This window comes from Balaenoptera borealis (genome assembly GCF_965194805.1).
Source record: "Balaenoptera borealis genome assembly, chromosome: 12".
NCBI classification, from domain to species: Eukaryota; Metazoa; Chordata; class Mammalia; order Artiodactyla; family Balaenopteridae; genus Balaenoptera; species Balaenoptera borealis.
Window position 1 is genome coordinate 51857187 of NC_138869.1, and position 23091 is coordinate 51880277.

At 44.5% G+C, this 23091-nt stretch overlaps 1 protein-coding gene across 3 annotated transcripts in view; it reads right to left on the reverse strand.

Annotated features, from left to right (window-relative positions):
* Positions 1 to 21407, reverse strand: part of LOC309608448 (uncharacterized protein) — a 36971-nt gene extending 15564 nt beyond the window's left edge. Inside the window, exon 1 of one of the 3 annotated variants that reach the window (XM_082348592.1) lies at positions 1754 to 21407. In XM_082348592.1, the coding sequence (XP_082204718.1) occupies positions 1754 to 1855 (102 nt within the window). In that variant the 5' untranslated portion in view covers positions 1856 to 21407. The remainder of the gene's footprint in view (positions 1 to 1753) is intronic. The other 2 variants (XM_082348593.1, XM_082348594.1) reach the window with 2 other exon arrangements.
* Between the last annotated feature and the right edge of the window lie 1684 nt (positions 21408 to 23091).

Below are 23091 nucleotides of genomic sequence, written 5' to 3' on the forward strand. Positions count from 1 at the left end.
CTGGAGAATGACAGCATAGAATGCTCGTGCACTAATACTTCCTGGATACCAGAGCCACAGAAAACTTAACCTTGGCATAGTTACTATTTTTCATGTTTTTGTCAGTTTCCCTTCCTTATTAGTACATATAGAGGTTTATCTTCAAAACAATCCCATCTTTTTGGCTTACTTTTCAAACCAAAATTTGTCTGCTTTTCTTCAGCATTGAGAACAACATGCAAGAGCAGCCTCATTTGTCAGTCCCTGAAAATGCACAGATATACACATGTGTATGACAAATGGAAATTCCCTGAAATCCCTAAGCAAATTACTTCCTTGCAAAATAAGCGACCTAACATTAAGGAGTTTTCAGTTTGGAAGTGAGACAGGCTGGGACCTAGGACCCTTTGCTGCAGTGCCTGCACCTAGACAAACATCTCCTCCACCAACAAAACACAAAGAAACTATAAGGGACTAAAAATAACTGCTTCCAGGCCCAGCTGGGGCAAATTATGAACAACAAGATACAAAAAGACCAAAAACCCAACTGCCACTTCTGAGGAGCTGGGAGCAAAAGCAGAGTATAGCCCATGTACCCTGCACACAGCACCACCAAGGGTGGGTAGACGACCGAAGCCACCCCTCAGTTGGGACCCCCAGACCTACCCCTACCCTCACCCCAAGTAAGAAACCCCACCACCCCTTCAGGGAGCAAGCAAGGGAACCTGTTACTTGTTTTCGCTCCCTCCTGCTGCCTTGCCTGAATTTGTCAGGCCCCTTAATTTCTATTGATTAAGGAGGCCAAGAACCCTGGTTAGTAACAGAACCGCAAACAGTTTGAAAGAGGATGGTGTTCTTTTCCTTGCCACCACTCTTAACTTAGGAAGGAGAACATTTTCTTATTTCTTAAGCCTGTATGTCAGACGACAGTAGAGTAGTTTTAGGTTAGTGCTGTTACTTGTGTTTAAAAACTGCATTTTATAGACACTACTCTTTTATTTTGAAAACAGAAATAATCACCCTAATAAAGAATTTGCTATTTTTCTGCACAAACGTCACTTGCTCGGCATTTACAGTTTCATGTAATGTGTATTATACGAAATAAACTGCAAACAAAATGTTTTATTTTAATTATACTTGCAAATATATATCTCAGTGGTGTCATAATGCTGGCATCAATTTTAACCAATATATGAACAAATGCATTCCGGAAGCTGAAGATATAATTTTCAAGAAGCAACAGTACGAATATACTTAATGCTACTGAATTATACACTTTAAATGGTTAAAATGGTAAATTTTTATGTATCATATGGTAAATGTTATGCATATATTATCACAATACTGTTTTATTACAATACTAAAAAATTTTTAAGCAATAGTAGGATCCTGTTTCGTAGTTAAAAATTTACATATACGTGTAAGAGTTTGCATAATCATGCACAAATTTTAAAAGGTCAGGAAGCCTCCAGACAAAAACAGTAACGGACTGCAGTTACTTTTACTTTTCTTACGCTCACCCGCGTCATCTAATTACCTGTAATGAATACGCTTTGTTTGCATAATTGGGAGAAGTGATAAAACACAGAAACCAGTACTCCAAATTCGCGCCCCGGGCAGCGAAGCGCAGGCAGATACGCCCTCACCGGGGCGGGTCGGGCTACCAGGCCAGACCCCCGCCCGGGCGCAGCCTCCAGGCCAAGCCTCACCCGCCGCCCCCGGGGAACCCCGCGCCCGCACGGCAGCCCCCGACGCCCCCTGTTGCCCCGCTCACCGACGCCCACAGTCGCGAGACTCTCAGTCCGCGGACCGCACGACTAGCCCCACGCCAGCCCCCTTTCCGGGCTCTCCGCTGGCCCGTATCGCGCACGCGCATCGCCGCTCCGGGCCTCTAGGCCCCTCTAGGAAGCAGGGAGGGCCAACGTCTCGGCTTCTCCCGGGCCCTAGTGCCTTTCTGGGCGGCCTCTGAGCCCAGCCCATAGGCTTGTCCCCGACACTCCCCACCTAACCTAACCCACTGGACGCCTGCCTTCTGTTCGTGCCCCAGATCTCTATCAGACTTGTCCTGTTTTCCTACACCCCTCCCCATGTGTGTTCAGGGCTTCCCTCCAGGGCTCCCTCCCCCCAGAGAAGAATGACATCAAAGCTGTTTCTTATCCCCAACTACTTGGGTGGACCCCAACTGGGTCTTTCCTTGCGAGGTGCTACTGGCTCAATAGAATGAGACCAGGTTCAACAGAGCAGAAACTTTATTTGTTGATCAAGGAATGAGGAGGGGAGAGCTCCTGTTCTGAAGCCCCCTTCCCGTTGAGGGAGGGAAGCCTGCAACTTTTAAGGGGTAAGAGGTGGGTGTGCCATCAGAATTTGGGGGAAGAGGTGGAGATTTCCAGAAACAGCAGGAGCAAGAGCATTCCTCTGGGCTCCCTTGCACTCAGCACTAGTTGTGCCTAGCAAAGTGCGAGTCTCCACTTTGGGCAGAGATCCTAGCATGGTAATGAAGCAAAGGCAACTTTCACACACTTCCATCTCATCTGCACGGGTGTTGCCCTCGTGGTCAGGCTAGAACCGGTTCAGGAGAGTTAACTTTTGCCATCTTGGGCCTTTCTGTCTCGGGCCGGTTCTTCGGTTTTGCTTATGTGGCCTTCTGCCTTCCTTTCTATTAAGCAAGCACGGCTGTGGCATAGATTAGCAGATTGTGGCGTGGGAATAAAAGAGAAAGTAGGTTAGCCTCTGTACAGGTGTGGGTCTCTTTCAGGTGACAAAGCCAGGAGTCAAGATAGCGACCAGGCTGGCCAGAAGGAGCTGTTAAGGGGACCACTCATTACTTCCTGGGGCCCCTTTCAACAAGGGGAACCAGATCCTCAGGGAGGCTCTGCTCCAGGACAGTCTCTTCCCCCATCACCACCACAACCAGGGGTACTTGCTTATTCCCAGCCCACAGGCACACAAAACTCTACCTTCCCACAGCTTCCAGCTCTTTTATCTTATGGGTGACTTCTAGCAAGCCTCACCTAGTGGGTGAACAATGGTACTATTTGCCAATATGTGGAATCCTGGAGGAGTAGGTTTGGGGATAGAGAGGCTGTTTGAAGAAGGGCTGAAGTCACATCAGGAGACTGCCCAGTCCCTGTAGGAGCAAATGTCTTCTATCGACAGCATCAGAGAACCTGGAGGGTGTGGAGCCAATGCCGTAAAGACCATCTGCTGCCATAGGAGGGCACGTGCAAGCTGCTATGTCAAGGGGCCAGGTAGCTGTCCTGGTTGCCCTCTGGTACATGCACCCTAGTGCCAGGCCTCAGCATGTTGCCAACTGATGTTTCAGTAGGAGGGGTGCTCATCCGTGCGCTGAGGCTCTGTTCCAGCCGTCCGAACCACCCCAGGTTCTTTGTCAATGCCCCAGCCGCCAAGGATGGAAAGAGAGAATGGATCCTGGCACCAGAGGGCTATTGATGAGGTGAGACACAAACCAACGGCACAGCATAAATGAGGAGGGTTCAAGCGGCAACATATAAAAAGTGTAATTGGGGACTTCCCTGGCGGTCCAGTGGTTAAGGCTCCGCGCTTTCACTGCAGGGGGCGCGGGTTTGATCCCTGGTCGTGGAACTAAGATCCCATATGCCTCGTGGCGCGCACCCCCCCAAAAAGTGTAATTGTTAAGAAAACACGACATGGGGTTCCCGGGGGGCGGCGGGTGAGGCTTGGCCTGGAGGCTGCGCCCGGGCGGGGGTCTGGCCTGGGAGCCCGACCCGCCCCGGTGAGGGCGTATCTGCCTGCGCTTCGCTGCCCGGGGCGCGAATTTGGAGTACTGGTTTCTGTGTTTTATCACTTCTCGCAATTATGCAAACAAAGCGTATTCATTACAGGTAATTAGATGACGCGGGTGAGCATAAGAAAAGCAAAACCCCAGGGCTAGCGATATTTGGAAACTATTACCACCCCTAGGAGCAGGCTACCTGACAGAAGCTGTGGCCTTCAGTTCAGGGACACGCCCAACCCCGTGGTCCAACACACAGTGAGCTGGGGGAATAAGTTTCCTGACTCTCCCTTTGATCTCCTGCCAGGGCCTGCCACTGGCCCAACTGTGAACAAAGAGTATCTCTCATCACCCAATTATATAAGGGTTAAGTTGCAACCCACTGCACTCTGCACCCCGAGAGGAATTCAGGATGAAAAAAGGATAAGGTACTCTGTGCTTTGGATAAACAGGCCCCTAGATAGTTAAATGTATATCTCAGGAAGAATTTCAATGACCCTAGATTCTTGCATCTTCCCCTACACCGAAAAGCAATGAAATTATTAACTTGAGGTGTCTGTTCTTTGTGACCAGCAGTAGGTCTTTTACCATGATGTATGCTTGCCTACATGTATTTCCTAGCCAAAAGAAAAGGAAAAAAACATATATGAACTGGTTCCCCCCCCCGCCCACCTCTTCAGAGAAGTTCCTCAGAGCTACTGAGAGGCTGTCTCCTGGTCTCTAGTCCTCAGCAAGACCCTGAACAAAATGTAAACTCACAACTCTTATGTTGTGTGTTTTTCTTTGAGTCAACATGACTCAACTGGAAGCTGGTGGAAGAAGGTCAGCTTCTCAGGTCGCAGGACAGCGTTGAGAAGGATTGAGAGTGAATATGGGGGAGAACTGGAAAATCTCCAACATACCCAAAAAGGAAAGTGGGAACTGCTCGTCTATACAGGTTTCCTTCTGAAATAATGTTCTTAGCAACTTGTCTCCAAGGAGTGGGTGAATGGGTAAAGGATTGGACATCTGCCACCACACACAGGAAAGAATTTTGAGTCTTGCCTCATCAACTGAAAGAAAAACACACAACATAAGAGCTGGTAGATTGGGTTTTACTGAGGGCTATAGCCCAGAAGACATCCTCTCAGTAGCTCTGAGAGAGCTGCTCTACAGAGATCGAGGAGAAGCCAGTACACGTATGATTGTGTCTAGGGAATACGTGCTGTCAAGCATACATCTCAGTGAAAGGTCACAAGGAACAGGTATCTCAGTTAATGATTTTAGTGCTTTTTCTGTGTTTGGGAAAATGCAAGAATCCAGACTCATTAAAATTCTTCCTGAGATATACATCTAACTGTCTAAGGGGCCTGTTTTTCCAAAGCACAGAGCGCCTCATCCTGGTTTTCATCCTGAATTCCTCCTGGGGTGCACTGTTGGTCAGCAGCTGCAGTGGCAAATGACTTAATCCTTGTAGAACTGGATGGTGAGCAACATTTTTTGTTTTACCGTCTGTTTGAGAACACAGTGTTCTCATCACAGAGGAGCTCGAGCAGGTTCTGTGTTTGGGGTGTGCTTACGCAACGGGACAGCAGCTAACATAGACAGCACCCAGACTGGTGTGGTCAAACAGATCCAGCAGATCGGCCCCTCCAGCGTTTGCACCGCTGCAGAAGCAGTCTCTTTGCTCTGTTCGCTCTGCTCAGAGAGCAGCTCTGTTTTGAAGTCCTGCCCCGCTCCCTGAGGCTCAGCCCACCTCGGCCACTACCTGATTTCTCTGAGAGCCACAGCACAGAGCCTGTAGCAAGGAGGTCTCTTCCATCCTCTGGTTGGGGGCCTATTCTTGGAGCTCTGTTTCCTGAGTGTTTTACCTCCTTTCACATTGGGCCAGTTTGCTTGGCAGGAGCCCTGGGCAGAGCTTCTCCAACTTTAATGTGCATAGGAAGCAAATCGCTTGAGGTTAAACAGGTTTAACTGGTTAAACTGCAGATTCTAATTTGGGAGGTGTGCAAGGGGGCAAAGACTATGTCTGACAAACTCACAGGTGTACCCATGTTGTATTCTTATACCAGGCTTTGAGTAGCAAAGAACTGTGAATGTAAATCACGGGCTCTGCACAGTATAATCCCCTGGGGAGCTCTTAAAGCGTTTACATTGCACAGCAATTAAGGGCAAAGCTTTGTGGGTGGGGCCCAGGTGTTCCTACTTCTTTAACTCCCCAGGTGATCCCAACATGTAGCCAAAGTTGACAACCTGGGAGTGCAGGATCCTTCCTTTTACCCTGATTCCCTGCAGCATGCAAAAGCCACAGGCTGAAGAGCTTTGTTCATTTGCGTGTTTTCAAATTTAAAATGCATCAGCTTTTTGCCTCTAAAAAGAAGGGGAAAATCTCCCCCTTAATTTTTTCCCTCCTATTTGAAGTTTGGGTATGGGGAGTGGGAATGTGGTCAGGACTGTGGCCAGAGAAAATAGATCAGAATGTAAGCCTGAGAATCAGCTGTGGCCAAGTGACAGAAAGTAAAATGTCCTGCTGGGATTTTCACCCTTTTTTTAGCCACTCAATCTGGGCCCTGTCTTTGAAGACATAAGGCACTCAAGTACCTACTATGAAAAGAGCCAGTGGTCCAGTGTGGAAAATTGATAAGCCATTTCACTAATAACTTCACATCAAATATTTACAAATGCTAAGTTAAAAAATGTAGGGAATTCCCTGCTGGTCCACTGGTTAGGACTCCGCGATTTCACTGCTGAGGGCGTGGGTTCAATCCTTGTTCGGGGAACTAAGATACCGCAAGCCGAGCAGTGTGGCCAAAAAAATGAAATAAAGTAACAGGGTTATTTGAGAGTGACTGATTACCATGCCTGTATATTTTCTTAATCACCTCATAGTTCCTGTAGCTCCTAGCACACTGCCTGCCATAGATTGGTTTGGGTTGCCCTAGGAAGTAGGGTAAGTGGAATAGCCACCCAGGACGAATCCTTCCGTCTTTTCACTACAGCTTTCCATCATATCCTGTCCCATCTCCATCTAGAGGAAGAGCAGGGGATGGCATGGCTCTGACCTGGGATCCCGGAAGCTATGGAAAGGGGTTTGTGGGTAGGGTAGTGAGGAGGGCTAGTTAGGCTCAAGGACAAGTTTCCAGTGAAAAGTCCCTGTCCAAGAATGGGCACCACCCAGAGAAGCAGGGATGATTCAAAATATGGAGGCCAAGAGTATATCAAGAACAACAGGCAAAGATGAAGGTCAAAACTCACATCAGAAAGTCAGAGCAGGCTGGTTCCTAGGCTATAACTGGAAGAGACTTTGTGGCGTTATCAGCTGGAGAAGCAGGTACAAAGCAGTACAAATTTTAGTTTGTACATATGGTTATAGCTATTCTGGTTCCAACCATTTTTTTTCTTATCATTTTTGAAAGTTCCCATGTTCCAGTTGGTAAATAGTGGCTGAACTATTTAAACACACGCTGAACCCCACAGGAACTCCCCCGCCAACCAACCCCTCACGGATCACTCATGTGATACAACAATTGAAGAGTTAATGCCTAGCCCATCAAGGACCTGCTTTGATCCATTTAGGCTAGTAAATTGTTAATAATTTAAATATTACCCCTAAGTGAGAAAGAGACCTAAGTAGCACTTTCAGTTCTGTCTGTGGACTGGAGTCTTTGAAGGGGCCTAATATCCCTCCCTACCTGGAACTCCTCCTCACAGGTAGAATGAGACCAGGTAGGAAGTGTCGACCAAAAAAATAATGCAGGAGGATGAAAAAAAAAAGTTTATTTGGGATCTTATTGCAATTGCAATAACTGTAATTTGGGAGACACAGATTCAGGTAACTCTTGAAAGAGTATTCCCTGATGGGGAAGAGAAACAGGGGCTTATAAAGACAGAAAGCCACGAGGCTGGGACTTCCCTGGTGGCACAGTGGTTAAGAGTCTGCCTGCCAATGCAGGGGACACGGGTTCGAGCCCTGGTCCAGGAAGATCCCACATGCCATGGAGCAACTAAGCCTGTGCACCACAACTACTGAGCTTGCACTCTAGAGCCTGTGAGCCACAACTACTGAGCCCACGTGCCACAACTACTGAATCCCAGGCGCCTACAGCCCAAGCTCTGCAACAAGAGAAGCCACCATAATGAGAAGCCCGTGCACTGCAAGAAAGGGTAGCCCCCGCTCGCCACAACTAGAGAAAGACTGCACGCAGCAACGAAGACCCAACGCAGCCATAAATAAATAAATAAATAAATGTGTGGGTTTTTTTTTAATTATTAAAAAAGAAAAGCACGAGGCTGTTGAAAGTTGCCTGGCAAGAATTGTGGTTGGCACTGACATGATCGGAAAAGATTTGTCCTCAGGAATCACAAGTTTTTTTAGGGTGTCAATAAGTAGATATGTTGTTTCTGGCAGATGTTCTGGATGACTTAATTAGGTCAAAAGGTCAGGTTCCACAGGCTAAGACGTGCATAAGTCACGCTTCCTCAATAGCTTGTTAGAGAGCTCTCTTGGCAATACAGACTCCATTTTTATTTTCCTTTCACAGAAGAGCATCTCCTAATTAACTCCTTAGTTGCTGGATCGTATGGATGATCAGGGTTAGTATGATTGTAGAGCAATGAAAGATCAAGTAGATTAAGAACGTTGGGAGAGAGGACTTCCCTGGTGGTCCAGTGTCTAATACTCTGCGCTCCCAATGCAGGGGGCCCGTGTTCGATCCCTGGTCAGGGAACTAGATCCCACATGCCACAATTAACAGTTCGCATGCCACAACTAAGACCCGGTGCAGCCAAATAAATAAATATTAAAAAAAAAAGAAAAGAAAAGGAAGGTAGGGAGAGCTGGTATCATAGGGCCATGGGGTTAAGGACCTCATCCATTCTCCACAAGCCTGGATAATTATTCACTGCATGGGTGGAAGATGTGGGAGTGCCTGCTAGAAGGAGAGACGGATGTGTTCCATGCTCATGGCCTCCCACATGGCCTGGCTCTGGTTACCTTACTTTCCAGACCAGCAGAAGTTATAGATTCCTTCGTGTGACCTGACTGCCGGGGTGTCAGTGGGGTTAGGGGTGTACAGAGCAGGGAGATGTAGAGGCCATAATTGTTCTGTTGGGGATGATGGAGTACAAATTGGATGCCGTCTTGTAGGCGGCAAGATGAGAGAACCAGGAGAGTTATGAGGAAGATGTTCTTGAGCATGCAGTTGACACTTCATGTGTGGTCCTCAGTCAGTAGAAACTGGGCAGGGAATGGGTAAATACAGAGTCAGAATGCCTCAACTGTTCCTTCCAAAATCAGGAGACAGACTGGAGACAGTATTCAGAAATCAAGTGGTTAGGGAGTCATAGGAGCAGGGTACCTCCTTGATGAACAGGTAGGCCAGGACCGATGTGGACAGGGAACTCATGTGAAGTGTGTCAGTACTAGTACTGCCACCCTGTGAGGGATGTAGGTCAGTGATGAGGTCTGGGGTAACCCATCTGAGGGTTTTGGGGGTCTGGAATAACTGTTACATTCCCTCGGGCCTCCCAGGCTTAGCCATGGCTAAGATGCAGGTTTCATGAATGGCAAAACATGGGTTTTAAGTCCTGACATGAGGCGTAGTCAGTGCTAAATCTGGCACCAAGAACTTCAAAAGAAGAGAGGCTGTAAATTCAGATGGAATAATGGTCTAGTTGGAGCTGTGGAGGTAGTGTCACCTTTATAACCCATGGAGGAATGACAAAGTGTAGTGTTTCTCAAATATGTCCACAATTTTTTGCTACTCCTACCTTCAAGAGATGGAGCGTCATTCCCCTCCCCTTGAGTGTGGGCTGGATTTAGTGACTTGCTTCTAACAAATAGAATAAGGCAGAAGTGATGATGTGTCACTTCTAAGACTAGGTCGTAAAAAGGCCTTGAGGCTACCTCTCTGCTCTCTGTCTTGCTGAGATGACTCACAATGAGGTAAGCTAGCTTCCATAACTGAGAAAATTTGAGCAGCATTATGGAAGGCCCGTGACTTCAACCCTAACCAATATCATGACTTCAGTCTCAGGAGAGACCCTAAACCAGAACAACCCAGCTAAGCTGCTCCTGAATGCAGAAACTGTGAGATAATAAAATTGTTGTTTAATAATAAGTTTTGGGGTAATTTGTTATGTAGCAATAGATAACGAACACACAATGTTTTTAAGAACTCTCAAATTTCTCACACTGTCCTTGGTCTGCAGTTCCTGACTCCCTCTCTGAAATGGTACTTGAGATAGTACCAATAGAGGACTATTTTGAGATAGTCCTCTGCACTAGTTAGGACTTTCTTCATCACACATAAGAGACACAAATCAAAATAGTTTGAGCAAAAGGGAACATTACTGAAAAGAACTTAGATAAACACTTGAACAACAGAGGTGCAGCTGGGTCTTAACAGCCACTGGAAAAAGACCAGAAAGTCTGTCAGAACATACCAAATAGCTCTGTTCTCAGTTGCAATTTAAAAACTCAGAGGACTTCCCCGGTGGTCCAGTGGTAAAGAATCCACCTTACAATGCAGGGGATGGGGATTCAATCTCTGGTCAGGGAACTAAGATCCCATATGCTGCGGGGCAACTACTGAGCTCTCGCGCCTCAACTGGAGAACAGAAAACCCGCACGCCACAACTAGAAAGAAGCCCATGCACCGCAATGAAAGATCCCACATGCTGCAACTAAGACCCGATGCAGTGAAAAATAAATAAAATAAATAAAAAATAAATCTTAAAAACAAAAAACTCAGGAACATCCAGGTTGAGGCTGCATGTTCATTCTGAGATCAATCAGTCAACAGTGGTGGGACAGGATTTCTGTTTCAAGTAATTTTGCATATTAGATAACCTGAAAACAAGCCCTCCTGCACAGAGATGTAGAGATTGAAAATATGAAAGAGATTGAAAATATGAAAGAGATTGAAAATGTGAAAGAGATACTAAGAGACTTAGGGGAAGGAATTAGGTCTCATCTACATCAATTAGGAATTCAGAAAAGAATAAAAAATATCTGGGTATGTTCAATGATAGAATAGCCAATAATTTTCCAAAATTGTTTAAAGGGCTGAATCTTTAGATTCAGAAATCCCTAGACTTAACATATCCCAAACGGGATGAATAAATACAAATCTACACCTACACACATTGTAATGAAATTGCAGGGCATCAAAGGCTATAAAGAGATCCTATAATCAACCAAAGATAAAAGGACTCCCTACAAAGAAACTACAATTAAACTGACAACAGATTTCTCAACAAGGCAATAGAAGCCAGAAGATAATGTGGTATCTTCAAAAACCTTGAATATGGGGTCAGCCAACTACAGCCTGTAATAGAGTCTGCTTCATCTTTTTTTATGTTTGACAACTGACATCTTTTAAGCCTAACTCTCCTCTTCCACTTCTCTCCTACATCTGAGCAAGCTGGTAAGAAATCCCAGGTGTTTCCTCCGTTGACGCCAGTAGGAAATTCAAACCATTCAAGTTCTGCCCATCTGTGAGAACCCTACCTTGGCCCCAATCCTGAACCACCATAAAAACCTCAGACCAATTTCCTTTCCCTGCTCTCTCAAGCCTTTTTGTTTGTTTTGTTTGTTTGTTTGTTTGGCTGTGTTGGGTCTTTGTTGCTGCTTGCAGGCTTTTGCAGCGAGCAGGGGCTACTCTTCGTTGCCGTGCACGGGCTTCTCATTGAAATGGCTTCTCTTGTTGCAGAGCATGGGCTCTAGGTGCGTGGGCTTCAGTAGTTGTGGCACGCAGGCTCAGTAGGTGCAGCACGCAAGCTCTAGAGCGCAGGATCAGTAGTTGTGGCGCATGGGCTTAGTTGCTCCGTGGCATGTGGGATCTTCTCGGACCAGGGACCAAACCCGTGTCCCCTGCGTTGGCAGGCGGATTCTTAACCACTGCTCCACCAGGGAAGTCCCTCAAGCCATTTTGAATCTGCGTGGGAGTCACCCTACTCTCCCAGAATTCCTCATTATGTGAGTAATAAACCTTTGATGAATGTGTGGTATCACTAATCTCAACATACATGCCAAATTTGGCAGAGTGGCTGCACGACAGCCCATGGGCCAAATCAAGCCTGTTGCCTGTTTTTATAAGTAAAGTTTTATTGAAATACAGTCATGCCCATTGATTTATATATTATTTGTGGCTGTGTTCCTGCTACAGTGGCAGAGTTGAGTGGTTATGACTGAGACTATATGACCCTCAAAGCTGAAAATATTTACTATCTGGCCCTTTACAGAGAAAGTTTTCTGATTCCTGCGTTGGAAGAGGGGTACAACCTATAATTCAATACCCAGCTAAGCTATCATTCAAGAATGAGGGAAACTCCCAAGAAAATATTTGCAAAATGTATTTCTGATAAAGGATTTATATCCAGAATGTATGTAGAACTCTTACAACTCAACAATAAAAAGGCAAATAATCCAGTTGAAAAAATGGGCAAAGGATCTGAATAGACATTGCTCCAAAGAAGATATATATATACAAATGGCCAATAAGCACATAAAAAGGATGCTCATTACCATTAATCATTAGGGAAATGCAAATGAAAACCATAATTAGATACCACTTCACACCCACTAGGATGACTGTTAGATAATAACAAATGTTGTCAAAAACGTGGAGATATTGGAACCCTCATACATTGCTGGTAGGAATGTAAAATGTGCAGCCACTTCAGAAAACAGTTTGGCAATTCTTTAAAATGTTAAACATAGTGTTACTATATGAAAATATATATATTGTTCTCTGTCCCTGATCTCTGACACAGGGTTCCTAAAACCCTTGTAATTTCCTAAGTAATAAGAAGAGCACTAGGAGAATCTTCAGTTTTAATGAGGTGACTCCGAATGGGCTCCTGGAGGAGGGCTGGTCACTGGAAAGTAAAAGCCATGATTAGCAGCTTAGAATTTTCAGCCCTGCCCCCCATCCTCCAGAGAGGGGAGAGGGGCTGGAAATGGAGTTAATAATTGATCATACCTACGTGAGGAATCCTCTATAAAATCCCAATAGTATGGAGTTCAGAGAGTTTCCAAGTTGGTGAATACATCCACATACTGGGAGGGTGATGCAGCCCAAATCCACAGGAACAGAAGCTCCTGCCCTCTGGACTCTCCCAGGCCTCACCCTATTTTATCTCTTCATCTGACTGTTCATCTGTATCCTTTAGCATATCCTTTAATAAACCGGTAAATATAGGTAAGTGTTTTCTGAGTTCTGTGAGTGGCTCTAGCAAATTAATCCAACCCAAGGAGGGGGTCATGGGAACCTCTGATTTGTAGACAACGCAGACAGAAGTTGTGGGTAACCTGGGGACCTACTACTTGTGATCGGCATCAGAAGTGGGGTGGGGCAGTCTTGTGGGACTGAGCCCTTAATCTGTGGGATCTGACACTATCTCTGGGTACATAGTGTCAGAATTAAGTTGTAGGACACCCAGCTGGTGTCTCAGAGAATTGCTTGGTGTGGGGAGAAACCTCACGCATTTGGTGACCACAAGTATCAGAAGTTAAGTGTTTTGTGTGAGTAGTAAAGAAGACACACAGGAAAGAAAGACACATTAGGGAAGAAAAGGGGTTTTTCCTACTCAGGAGGAGAAAACTGGTGGTTTTCCTAATAGAATACCGAAGAAAAATGGAAACATATGTCCACACAGAAATTGTACATGGATGTTTGTGGCAGCATTCATGTGATGGCCCCAAAGTGGAAACAACCCAAATTGGGAATCAACTGGGAATGATTAAACAAAATGTGGTATATCCATACAATGCAACATTATTTGGCAATAAAATGAAGTACTGATAGATGCTCCAACATGGATGAACCCTGAAAATATATACTAAGTGAGAGAAGCCAGTCACAAAAGACCACATATTATATGATTCCACTTATATCAAACGTGCAGAATAGGGCTATGACACTAGGTTCTGGTATACAGTGAGCAGGGCCAGGGTCAGGACAGGCAGGAGGGCTGTGAAGCCAGTCAGAGAAGGTGGGAAGGGATGTACCAGATGAGAAAGCAGCATGCAAAGGCCCCAAGGTAGTCACGAGCTTGGTGTGTTTACAAACTGAAAGATGGCTGGCATGGTAGGAAACTGCCAGAGAAAAACCAATCCAGACTTAGTAAATAGAGACTTGTATTCAAAAGAATTAATGCAAGAGGGAAAGTGGGACTATTGCAAGATGAAGATCATGACCCTGGGGTCTGCAAGTGTCTCCAATCAAACAGAAGATGGTTTTTCTTTTATAGGGTAAAGAGGAAGCAAAGATAAGCAGAATCTTTGGGGGGAGAGCTGGACGAGCAAGGCGAAATGACCAGTGGGGTCTGACAGAAAAGTATCTCCCTGGGGTCCTACTCCCGATTCCCGGGAGAAGCTGATAAGGGGGCATATTCCACTTTTCTGTGCTTGCTCAGCCTTGGGGGACAGCAGAGGTCAGGGGCCTGGAGGAAAGAGAAGCCTGACTGAAGTCTGGCTAGCAAGCATTTTGTTCTGATTGATCAGTGGGGACAAGCAGCTCAGCTAATGAGACAAAGAATGGGAATTTGGCCAGTCTGTATCTGGCTTTGTCTTAAGTACCAAGGAGGGTGTCTGTGAGTCTTAACTGAGTCATATATGGGAGGGTGGTTCTGTGCAGTAAGCTGTTTTCTGGAACACAAAAGTGTGAGGGGATTTCTTAACCTTCACTGTTTACCAGGATCACAGGGCTCCGGCAAAATTCCACATTGCCCGAACTGAAATCAATCATGGCTCCTCCGAGGCTAATCCAAGTCCAGGAGCTGTTCATGAGTGAGATCTTTACAGAGGATCTTTCTTGGGCATAAGAGCAGAGAAGTTAGAAAAGCTTGATTTAGTCATAAAAATGCCTTAAATTTTCATACCAAAAGCTACCTTTTTCATATTAAAGATATGTTTAGGGCAAGATTAGACTAATACAAATTTATCTTTTTTTCTTTTAGATAGTTCTTATGCTTTATTTTATTTATTTTAATTTCTTTATTTTAATTAAGAAAATTTTTTTTTATTTTTGGCGGCATTGGGTCTTCGTTGCTGTGCAAATTTAGCTTTTACTTTAAAATTATACTTTATCAGTCACTGCTTAACTCAGTGCTGTTTTCTTTTTCTGCTTTCTGGAAAACCCCTTTAAGTGTGCATTGTGCATCTACATTATACATTAACCAGACCTCCTTAGAAGATTCAGGGATGACTGCTTGACCGAAAAGAGCAGTTTTCTCCTGATGCCAGCAAGATAACTCCTTAGGAGATAACATTCCTTTCTTAATCCTGTAATCAAACTGAAACAGCACCAGCTTAAACTGGTTTTGCCTCTTTAAATAGGTGGTTGATTAATCAAACCTTGAGTTATTTTACAGAGACAGCACCACACGTGTGTAAGGCAGGGACCCAGGCCTCCACGATGACCCCGGAACCAAGAATCTTCAGTCTTGCCACTGAAGCCCTTTAGGAAGCGAGAAGTCCTTTAATAAAAAAAAATCTGGCTTCCAGCAGCACAAGTAGCTTATCTGGACTAATTCAGGACTAGCCAACCAGCTCCCAAGTTTGAAATTCCCCTACCTCTTAAATTTTGCCCCAAACACTGGATGGGGGAGACAGATTGAGAGCCTAAAAGCTGGTGCTATAGTATTGGCTTCCAAGCAAATTAGAAAGCAAGCCCTTTGCTCGGTAACATCCCCACAGATGGAGGAACTGATTGCTTCTTTTAGGCAGTTAAGGGGGAGATAAAGAGCTTTTCCTGAGTCTGCTGGGTCTTGACTGACCTCTAAGCAAAATAATCCTCATGCCAAAGTAGCATCTTTTGGGGGACTTGTTCGGAACCCCTTCAAGAACAGGCACTATGACAGCTTTCCAAGGCAGACTCAATCCCCTATGAAGCTTGCTGGCCATGACATTAAATAAATAGGAATATGGATTAAGCCCTTTAAGTTCTTTTTGGAACTTGTAGTTTATTAGAAAGATCCACAAAAGGGACTTTCAGCTTGCATCCTGTGCTGTTTCTTTTGCCTTTATGATGTGGTTCTGAAACATATCAGCCTCACCTGGAGGCCCTGTTTGCTGGGCCCTACTCCAGTGTTTATGATTGAGTAGGTCTAGAGTGGGACCTGAGAATTTGCCTTTGTAGCAAGTTCCTGGGTGATGTTCATGCAGTGGTTTGGGGCACCACATTTGGAAACCCACTATCTTAACGGAAACCCTCTAAGTTGGCAGTTCAACTTTAGTTGCACATTAGAATATCAGGAGAATTTTTTTTAATTCAGCCCTCCACCCCACCTCAAACCAATTCAACCAGAATCCCATGGGCAGGGCCCAGGCATTGGATTTCTACAAAGCTCTAAAAAAAGTCCTTTTGTGCATTAGAGTTGAGAAGCACTGCCCTAAATTTGTTTTGCTTCCTGGGGAAAAGTTCCACATGGATTTCTTAAGAAAAAGTGATAGGAACCTCCTCTGTTTGTCTAATTGGAGGGTGGGGCTGTATAAAAATCTGCTCCACCTAAGTTGTGTTTGACCCCAAGGGTGGCCAATGGTTTCAGCCTCCTGCCCTCTGTCCCTAGGTTTTAGAGTCCACAGGTGCCATTGATTAGAAGACCTTAACCTCATATGTACCCTTTGCTTCCCAACCTCTCCTCCTTGGGACTGTTGGGGCTCCTAGAGATGAAGCATGAATTGTAAACAGAAGGCTCCACCCAGACCAGTGCTTTTCAGACTTTAAGGTACATACAAATCACCTGGGACCTTGCTAAAACGAAGATTGATTCCATGGGACTAGGCTGGGGCCTGAGATTCTGCATTTCTAACAAGCTCCCAGATAATGGGGGGAGACTGCTATTCTGAGGGCCACACTTAAAGGAGCAAAAGCCAAATCTCTTTTTAAAAATTAATAAACAGAAAACTCAGTTAAATAGAGTTGGAAGACCAGAAGAGGGAGCTCTCATGCCCTGTGGCCATAGCAAAGCCCAATAGGAAGAAGAAATACTCCTCTTATATCCTGGCAAGGACTCAGCCAATGAAAAGCCATGGGTTCTTTGTTTACTATACCCGCCCTACTTCCTTTTCCTTTATGAAAGGGTTCTCCTTCCCTTGTCGTTCAGGAACTTGCATGTGGTTTGCCATGGTTACAGACCTCAAGTTGAAAATCTCTGCTGATCCTGAATAAACCCACCTTTGCTGGAGAAATATCTGGCAGTCTATTTGTTTCAGGTCAAAATTTTGGTAGCCCACACAGGGACCATTGAAGATCCTCCCATGGCTTCCGCGCTGGTGAGCAAACAGGTGTGGTAACCACAATTTAGCCTATTGAGCTTTCTAGCTCATTGCTTTCTTGCTGACCCTGGAGTTTGAAGGCACGTCTTTCTCCTGGATCTGAGCTCATGCCCTCTTTGCGTTTGAAGCTCCACAGGGTTTATTTGGGATCTACTTAAAGGTTTCATCTTTCTGGTTGAAGCCTTGTTTTGTATGTGTTTGGCACTTCGGTCTGATTTTGAAGTCAGACTGTCAACCAAAGCTGGCTGAAAAGGCCTTTGGCTGATTCCTTCAGAAACAGGGGCTGCTTCTCTGAAACTGTGCTGGTTTTTCAGTCTTTGGCCTATTCCTTTGGAAAGGGACATTCTCTGGAGACTGGCTGAAAAAGCCTTTCCACCTGGCTTCTCCGAGACCAAGCTATCTCCTTAGGACTGACTGGTATTCAGGCTTGCAAGCTATTTAAATTGAGCTGTTTGTGCTGTAAGCTCTTGGAGCTGTTTGAAAATTGTTCTTTACTCTAGAGAAAAACCTCTGAGAAATGGGATCCTAGTTATCTAAATATTTTGAGGGTGCCTACAGGGACTCGGGCCAATTTTATGTTTTTATGTATTATGGCTTCCTCATGTGCATTTTTTAAAAATAATTTTTCTTGAAATATAGTTGATTTACAATGCTGTGGGATTTTTAAAAAATAAATTTATTTATTTATTTACCTTTTGGCTGTGTTGGGTCTTTGTTGCTGCGCGGGCTTTCTCTAGTTGCGGAGAGTGGGGGCTACTCTTCGCTGTCGTGCACGAGCTTCTCATTGCAGTGGCTTCTCGTTGCAGGGCACGGGGTCTAGGCCCGCAGGCTTCAGTAGTTGTGGCACATGGGCTCAGTAGTTGTGGCTCGCGGGCTCTAGAGCGCAGGCTCAGTAGTTGTGTGGCACAGGCTTAGTTGCTCTGCGGCATGTGGGATCTTCCTGGACCAGGGGTCGAACCCGTGTCCTCTGGATTGGCAGGCTGATTCTTAACCACTGCGCCACCAGGGAAGTCCCCTCATGTGCATTTTTAACTAAATGGACTGACCTGACTAAAGGTAACTTGTAATATCAATGGCCATCATGGGGAACTTTTGAAATCCCCAAACTTAATTTCCTTAAAGCTGAAATGGACTACAAGAGCTCAAAAATTTCCAGAACTGAGTGGAATGCTTATTTCAATTGATATTTTAAGGCTTTCCAATATTATCAAGAGTCTCAATTGCCTCTCTGCAAAGTAAGATTCTGAGATCAACTGAGGCAAACAAACGATTAAAGAAAGATGAAATAGTTCCCAAAGACTCAGGCTCTTCTCCCTTGGCCTCTTTGCCTCAGGCTCTGCCTCGGGCACCATCTTGTCTCTCTGCAATCTATGCTGCCTACGCCTCCTCTATACCCTCAGTTCCCCCTTAGTAATTCTCCCACCATACTTCCCCTTTTCTCTGAAACTCTCCCGGCTTCCTTTGCCTCTGAACTTGTCAGAAGCTGTCCCTTTAAAATCAAGCCTTCAAAGGTTCCAGAAGCTAAACCCTTAATTTCTTATAATCTCTGGACTAAAGCTGAACTGCGAGCCATAGTCAAAGATTTTCCCAAAGTAATGGAAGTTCCTCGCAGATTTGATGGGGAATTTAATATAGCCATTCTAACTTGTCAGCCTGGATTCTCTGACTTATATCGTCTAGTTCATATGCTTGTTGGTGAAGGCCAGACCCAGCTTTGGATGAAAACCACCAATTAGGAAAGTCCTGAAAGGTCTCTAGAATTACAACTGGTAGACCAGCCACCTAACTTACATGACCAGGCTCGGGCAATCGCTAGGCAACTTCATCAAGCAATTCCTGGGGCCTTTCCAAGGCCTGTTGATTGGAACAAAATTCAGGCTTACACACAAATCTGACAAACCTGTTCATGATTATTACAATCAACTTCAGACTGTTTTTAAAGGAAATTCTGGTCTTCCTTCAGATATTGATTCCATCCAAGGAGCTTTTAACTGTGTCTATTAATGGGCTGAACTGAGACCGTTCCCTTCTAGTAAAAAGGACCAGGATGGAATGGGAAACTATGTCCACTCCAGATTTAGTTAATCTGGCAAGCCAGCTCTCTCATACTCTAGATGAGTCACCTCCAAGGAAGACTGCCAAAATTCTTAATCTTCAACAAATCAAGGCTCAGAAATGAAACCAAAACTCTCCTAGTTTCTGCTATTATTGCAAATAGCCAGGACATTGGAAAAGAGATTGTTACAAATTTAAGCACTTCAGCCCTCCAACCAGCCTTTCCAACATCTTCCCTATTTTCAAAGATGGGGCTCCGAGGAACTACATGGGGCTCTTTCTAATCCTCCCTCTTAATTGGTTGGAGAAACATTTCTCCAGATTGGGGATGAATCTCTTCCAATCCTCATTGACACCAGAGCCCCACACTTGATGCTCAACCCCACCACTATGGAATAGCCCCTGGCTTGGAGTACTAAAACAGTTCAAATAGTAGGGATCTCTAAGAGGTTCCTGTCTCTGAACCTATTCCCTTTTGTTTAGGCTCTTTGAGAGATATACACCCTTTTCTCCTTGGTTCCTCCAGCCCATCCATTTATTTATTATTAGAGAAGTATTATGATGGAATTTCTCCCCCAAAATTGAAATAATTCTAGAAACTGACAGTAGCCATTAAAGTAACCAACACATGAATTGAATAACTCTTTGACATTTTTATTTTTTCTGTCTCTGACTGTACTAAAGCTGATTCTGGAAACGCTGATCATTAGTTCCTACTGATTCAACTACCACCTTCCTTTTGGGCAAAATCTCCAATTGATGTTGGCAAAATTCATAGCACACCTTCCATCAAGATTCAAATAGCCCCCTCAAAACTTCTTCCCAGAATTAATCAATACCCTATAAATAAAAAGCCCTTCCAGGCATAAAGCCCATAATAGATTACAAGGGTTAGACCTCATTTTCCCTTGTACTAGCACCTGTAATACTCCCATTTTATCAGTGAGAAGACCTAAGGGCCAAGGATGGGGGTTTGTCTCCGACCTCAGAGCAAATAAACAACATTGTTATCCCTCAACACACTGTTGTTCCTAACTCTCATGAGTTATTAACATCCATTCCCACTGGAAGTAAATTGTTTACTGTAACTGATTAATGCATTATTTAGTATTCTAGGTGTTGAAGCTAGCCAATACCTTTTGCCTTCACTTGGAAAGAAAAACAATTCACCTGAACAATAATGTCTCAGTTTTATATTGAGAGTCCTTATTTCTCACAAATCCTGAAGGCTGATCTAGATGATATAAAGCTCCCTAGAGGTTCTACTTTGTTGCAATATGTGGATGATCTGCTTCTTTGCTTTCCTTCCAGAGCTTCCTCACAGAAAGACAGCATACACTTACTAAAGCTTTTTTAAAAAGTACATAAGGTCCCCAAAGAAAAATTTCAGTTTGCTGAAACCCAGGTTCAATATTTAGGGCATCTTGGACTTCCCTGGTGGCGCAGTGGTTAACAATCCGCCTGCCAGTGCAGGGGACACGGGTTCAAGCCCTGGTCCAGGAAGATCCCACATGCTGCGGAGGCCATGCACCACAACTACTGAGCCTGCGCTCTACAGCCCGCGAGCCACAACAACAAGCCCACGCACCTAGAGCCCATGCTTTGCAACAAGAGAAGCCACTGCAATGAGAAGCCTATGCACCACAACGAAGAGTAGCCTCCACTCGCTGCAACCTAGAGAAAGCCCACACGCAGCAACGAAGACCCAACACAACCAAAAATAAATAAATTAATTAATTAATTAAAAAAATATTTAGGGCATCTGATATCAGAACAAGAGCTATACCTAGAACCAAATAGACTTCATGATGTTGTAAGTTTCCCCAAACCAAAACCAAATGCTAACTGTGAGGTTTGCTTGGGCTAGTTGGTTATTGATGAAATTGGATTCCAAATTTCTCTCTTATGGCCAAATCTCTGTATGTTTTACTTAACAGTAACAATCCAACCCCACTTAATGGGAAGAATTGGACAACATAGCCTTCAAGGCCTTAAAGGAGAATTCTCATCATACTCAACATTTCTGTCAGCCACCTCACCTCCTACGAAGTCCTTTTGTTGACTGCTCCTCACATAACTCTTTTACCTAGTGTTAACCTTAACCCGGCTACTCTTCTCTTGTCACTAATCAAGTACCTCACAAGTGCATAACACTGATGGACCACCTCCTGTAATGATCTACAGGAAATTCCACTGGGTAACGTTGACTTCTCATGGTTCACTGATGGTTCTTATTTGAAAGATGACAATGGGGAATTCCCTGATGGTCCAGTGTTTAGGACTCCGCACTTCCACTGCAGGGGGCATGGGTTTGATCCCTGGTCAGGGAAGTAAGAACCCACATGCCGTGCAGTGCAGCCAAAAAAAAAGGTGACAATGGCAAATATTGTGCTGGGTATGCTATTGCAACTCCTTTTGATGTTGTTGAGGTAGCATCTTTAACTATGGCTACTTTAGCCCAACATACTGAATTATACATTCTTACACGGGCTTGTGCTTTAGCCAAGGACAAGACTGCCAATATTTATACTGATAGTAGATATGCTTTCAGAGTAGCTCATGACTTTGGAATGTTGTGGAAGCAACGTGGCTTCCTTACTTCCAGCAGAAATAAAATTTTAAATGGTCCTATGTTCGGGAGTTACTGAATGTAACACTTTACCTGCTGCTTTAGCTATTACTAAGATTCTGGGGCATTCTAAACCTGACTCTCTGGAAGCTAAGGGAAATCACCTCTGATATTTCTGCAAGGAATGCTGCCCTTAAAGGGACCAACAGCAGCCAAACCTGTCATGGTCCAAAGAGATTAGTTCACCAAAGGATAATTTAGAAAAACTGGCTGTAGAAGCCCAACATTTGGCCTTAAAAAAAGGAAAAACAAGATTGGAAATTCAACAACTGTTGATTTGATCAAAAGAGAAAGCTCTGGTTTGTACCAAATAACAATCCAGTCCTACTGGAGGCTCTAAAATTCCCACTCCTCACCACTGTACATGCATTAAACCATTGATCTACTGACAAAATGATAGCCTTCATGAATCAATATTGCTGGGGAAACATTAACAAATTTGCAAAAAGTGCTTACCTCACTTGTCCCACTTGTCAAAATACAACCCAGGGAAGCCTGTTCATACTGCTCCTGGACATTTTAAACTGCCAAATGGACCATTCAAGGTCTGGCAAATGGATTTCATACAACTTCCTTTGTCTCTTAGATATAAATATGTTTTAGTCACAGTCTGTACTTTTTCACACTGGACTGAAGGCTTCCCTTGCAGACAGCCTACTGCCTCTTATGTGACTAAAGTCCTTTTGGAAAAGATTATCCCTACCTGGGGAACTCCTCTCAAACTTCATAGAAATCAAGTAACCCATTTGGCAGGCCAGGTGCTTCAAGAAGTCTGTGCTGTTCAGCTGGTTTTACAACACTTTCACTGTACTTACCATCCTCAATCCTTTAGTCTAGTCAATACACTAACAATATTATTAAGACTCAGTTGGCAAAATTTGTAGAGGCCCTCCAAATACCCTGGCCAAAAGCATTGCCACTGGTCCTTCTAAATCTCAGATCCACCGCTTTTGGAACTCAAGCTCTCATTCTTTGAGATAGTCATAGGACGCCAAATGCACTTGGCTCCTACTTCTTTTGACCCACAGCCGATAAAAACAGATACTTCAATACCATAAAGGCCTAATTGCTTCTATTAAAAATAACCATGCTTTAGTAGGGCAATCTTTTCATAGTGCACCCTCAGGAGATAAAGACCTTAAGCATCACACCTTGCAAACTAGAGATTTTTGTCTACTGGAAAAGACACTTTCAGAAGAACTCTCTACAGCATCACTGGAAAGGCCCCTATCAAGTACTGCTAACCAAACCCTTGTGCCACCAAACCCCAAGGAATTCTTGGATTCACATGACACATCTAAAGAAAGCACTGGATCCTGACTGGATCTGCACATCATCTGGTGACCTGAAAGTAAAGATTTCCCCAAATTGAGGCAGATGACATCTGATGAGATAGCTTTCCCAAGATGACCA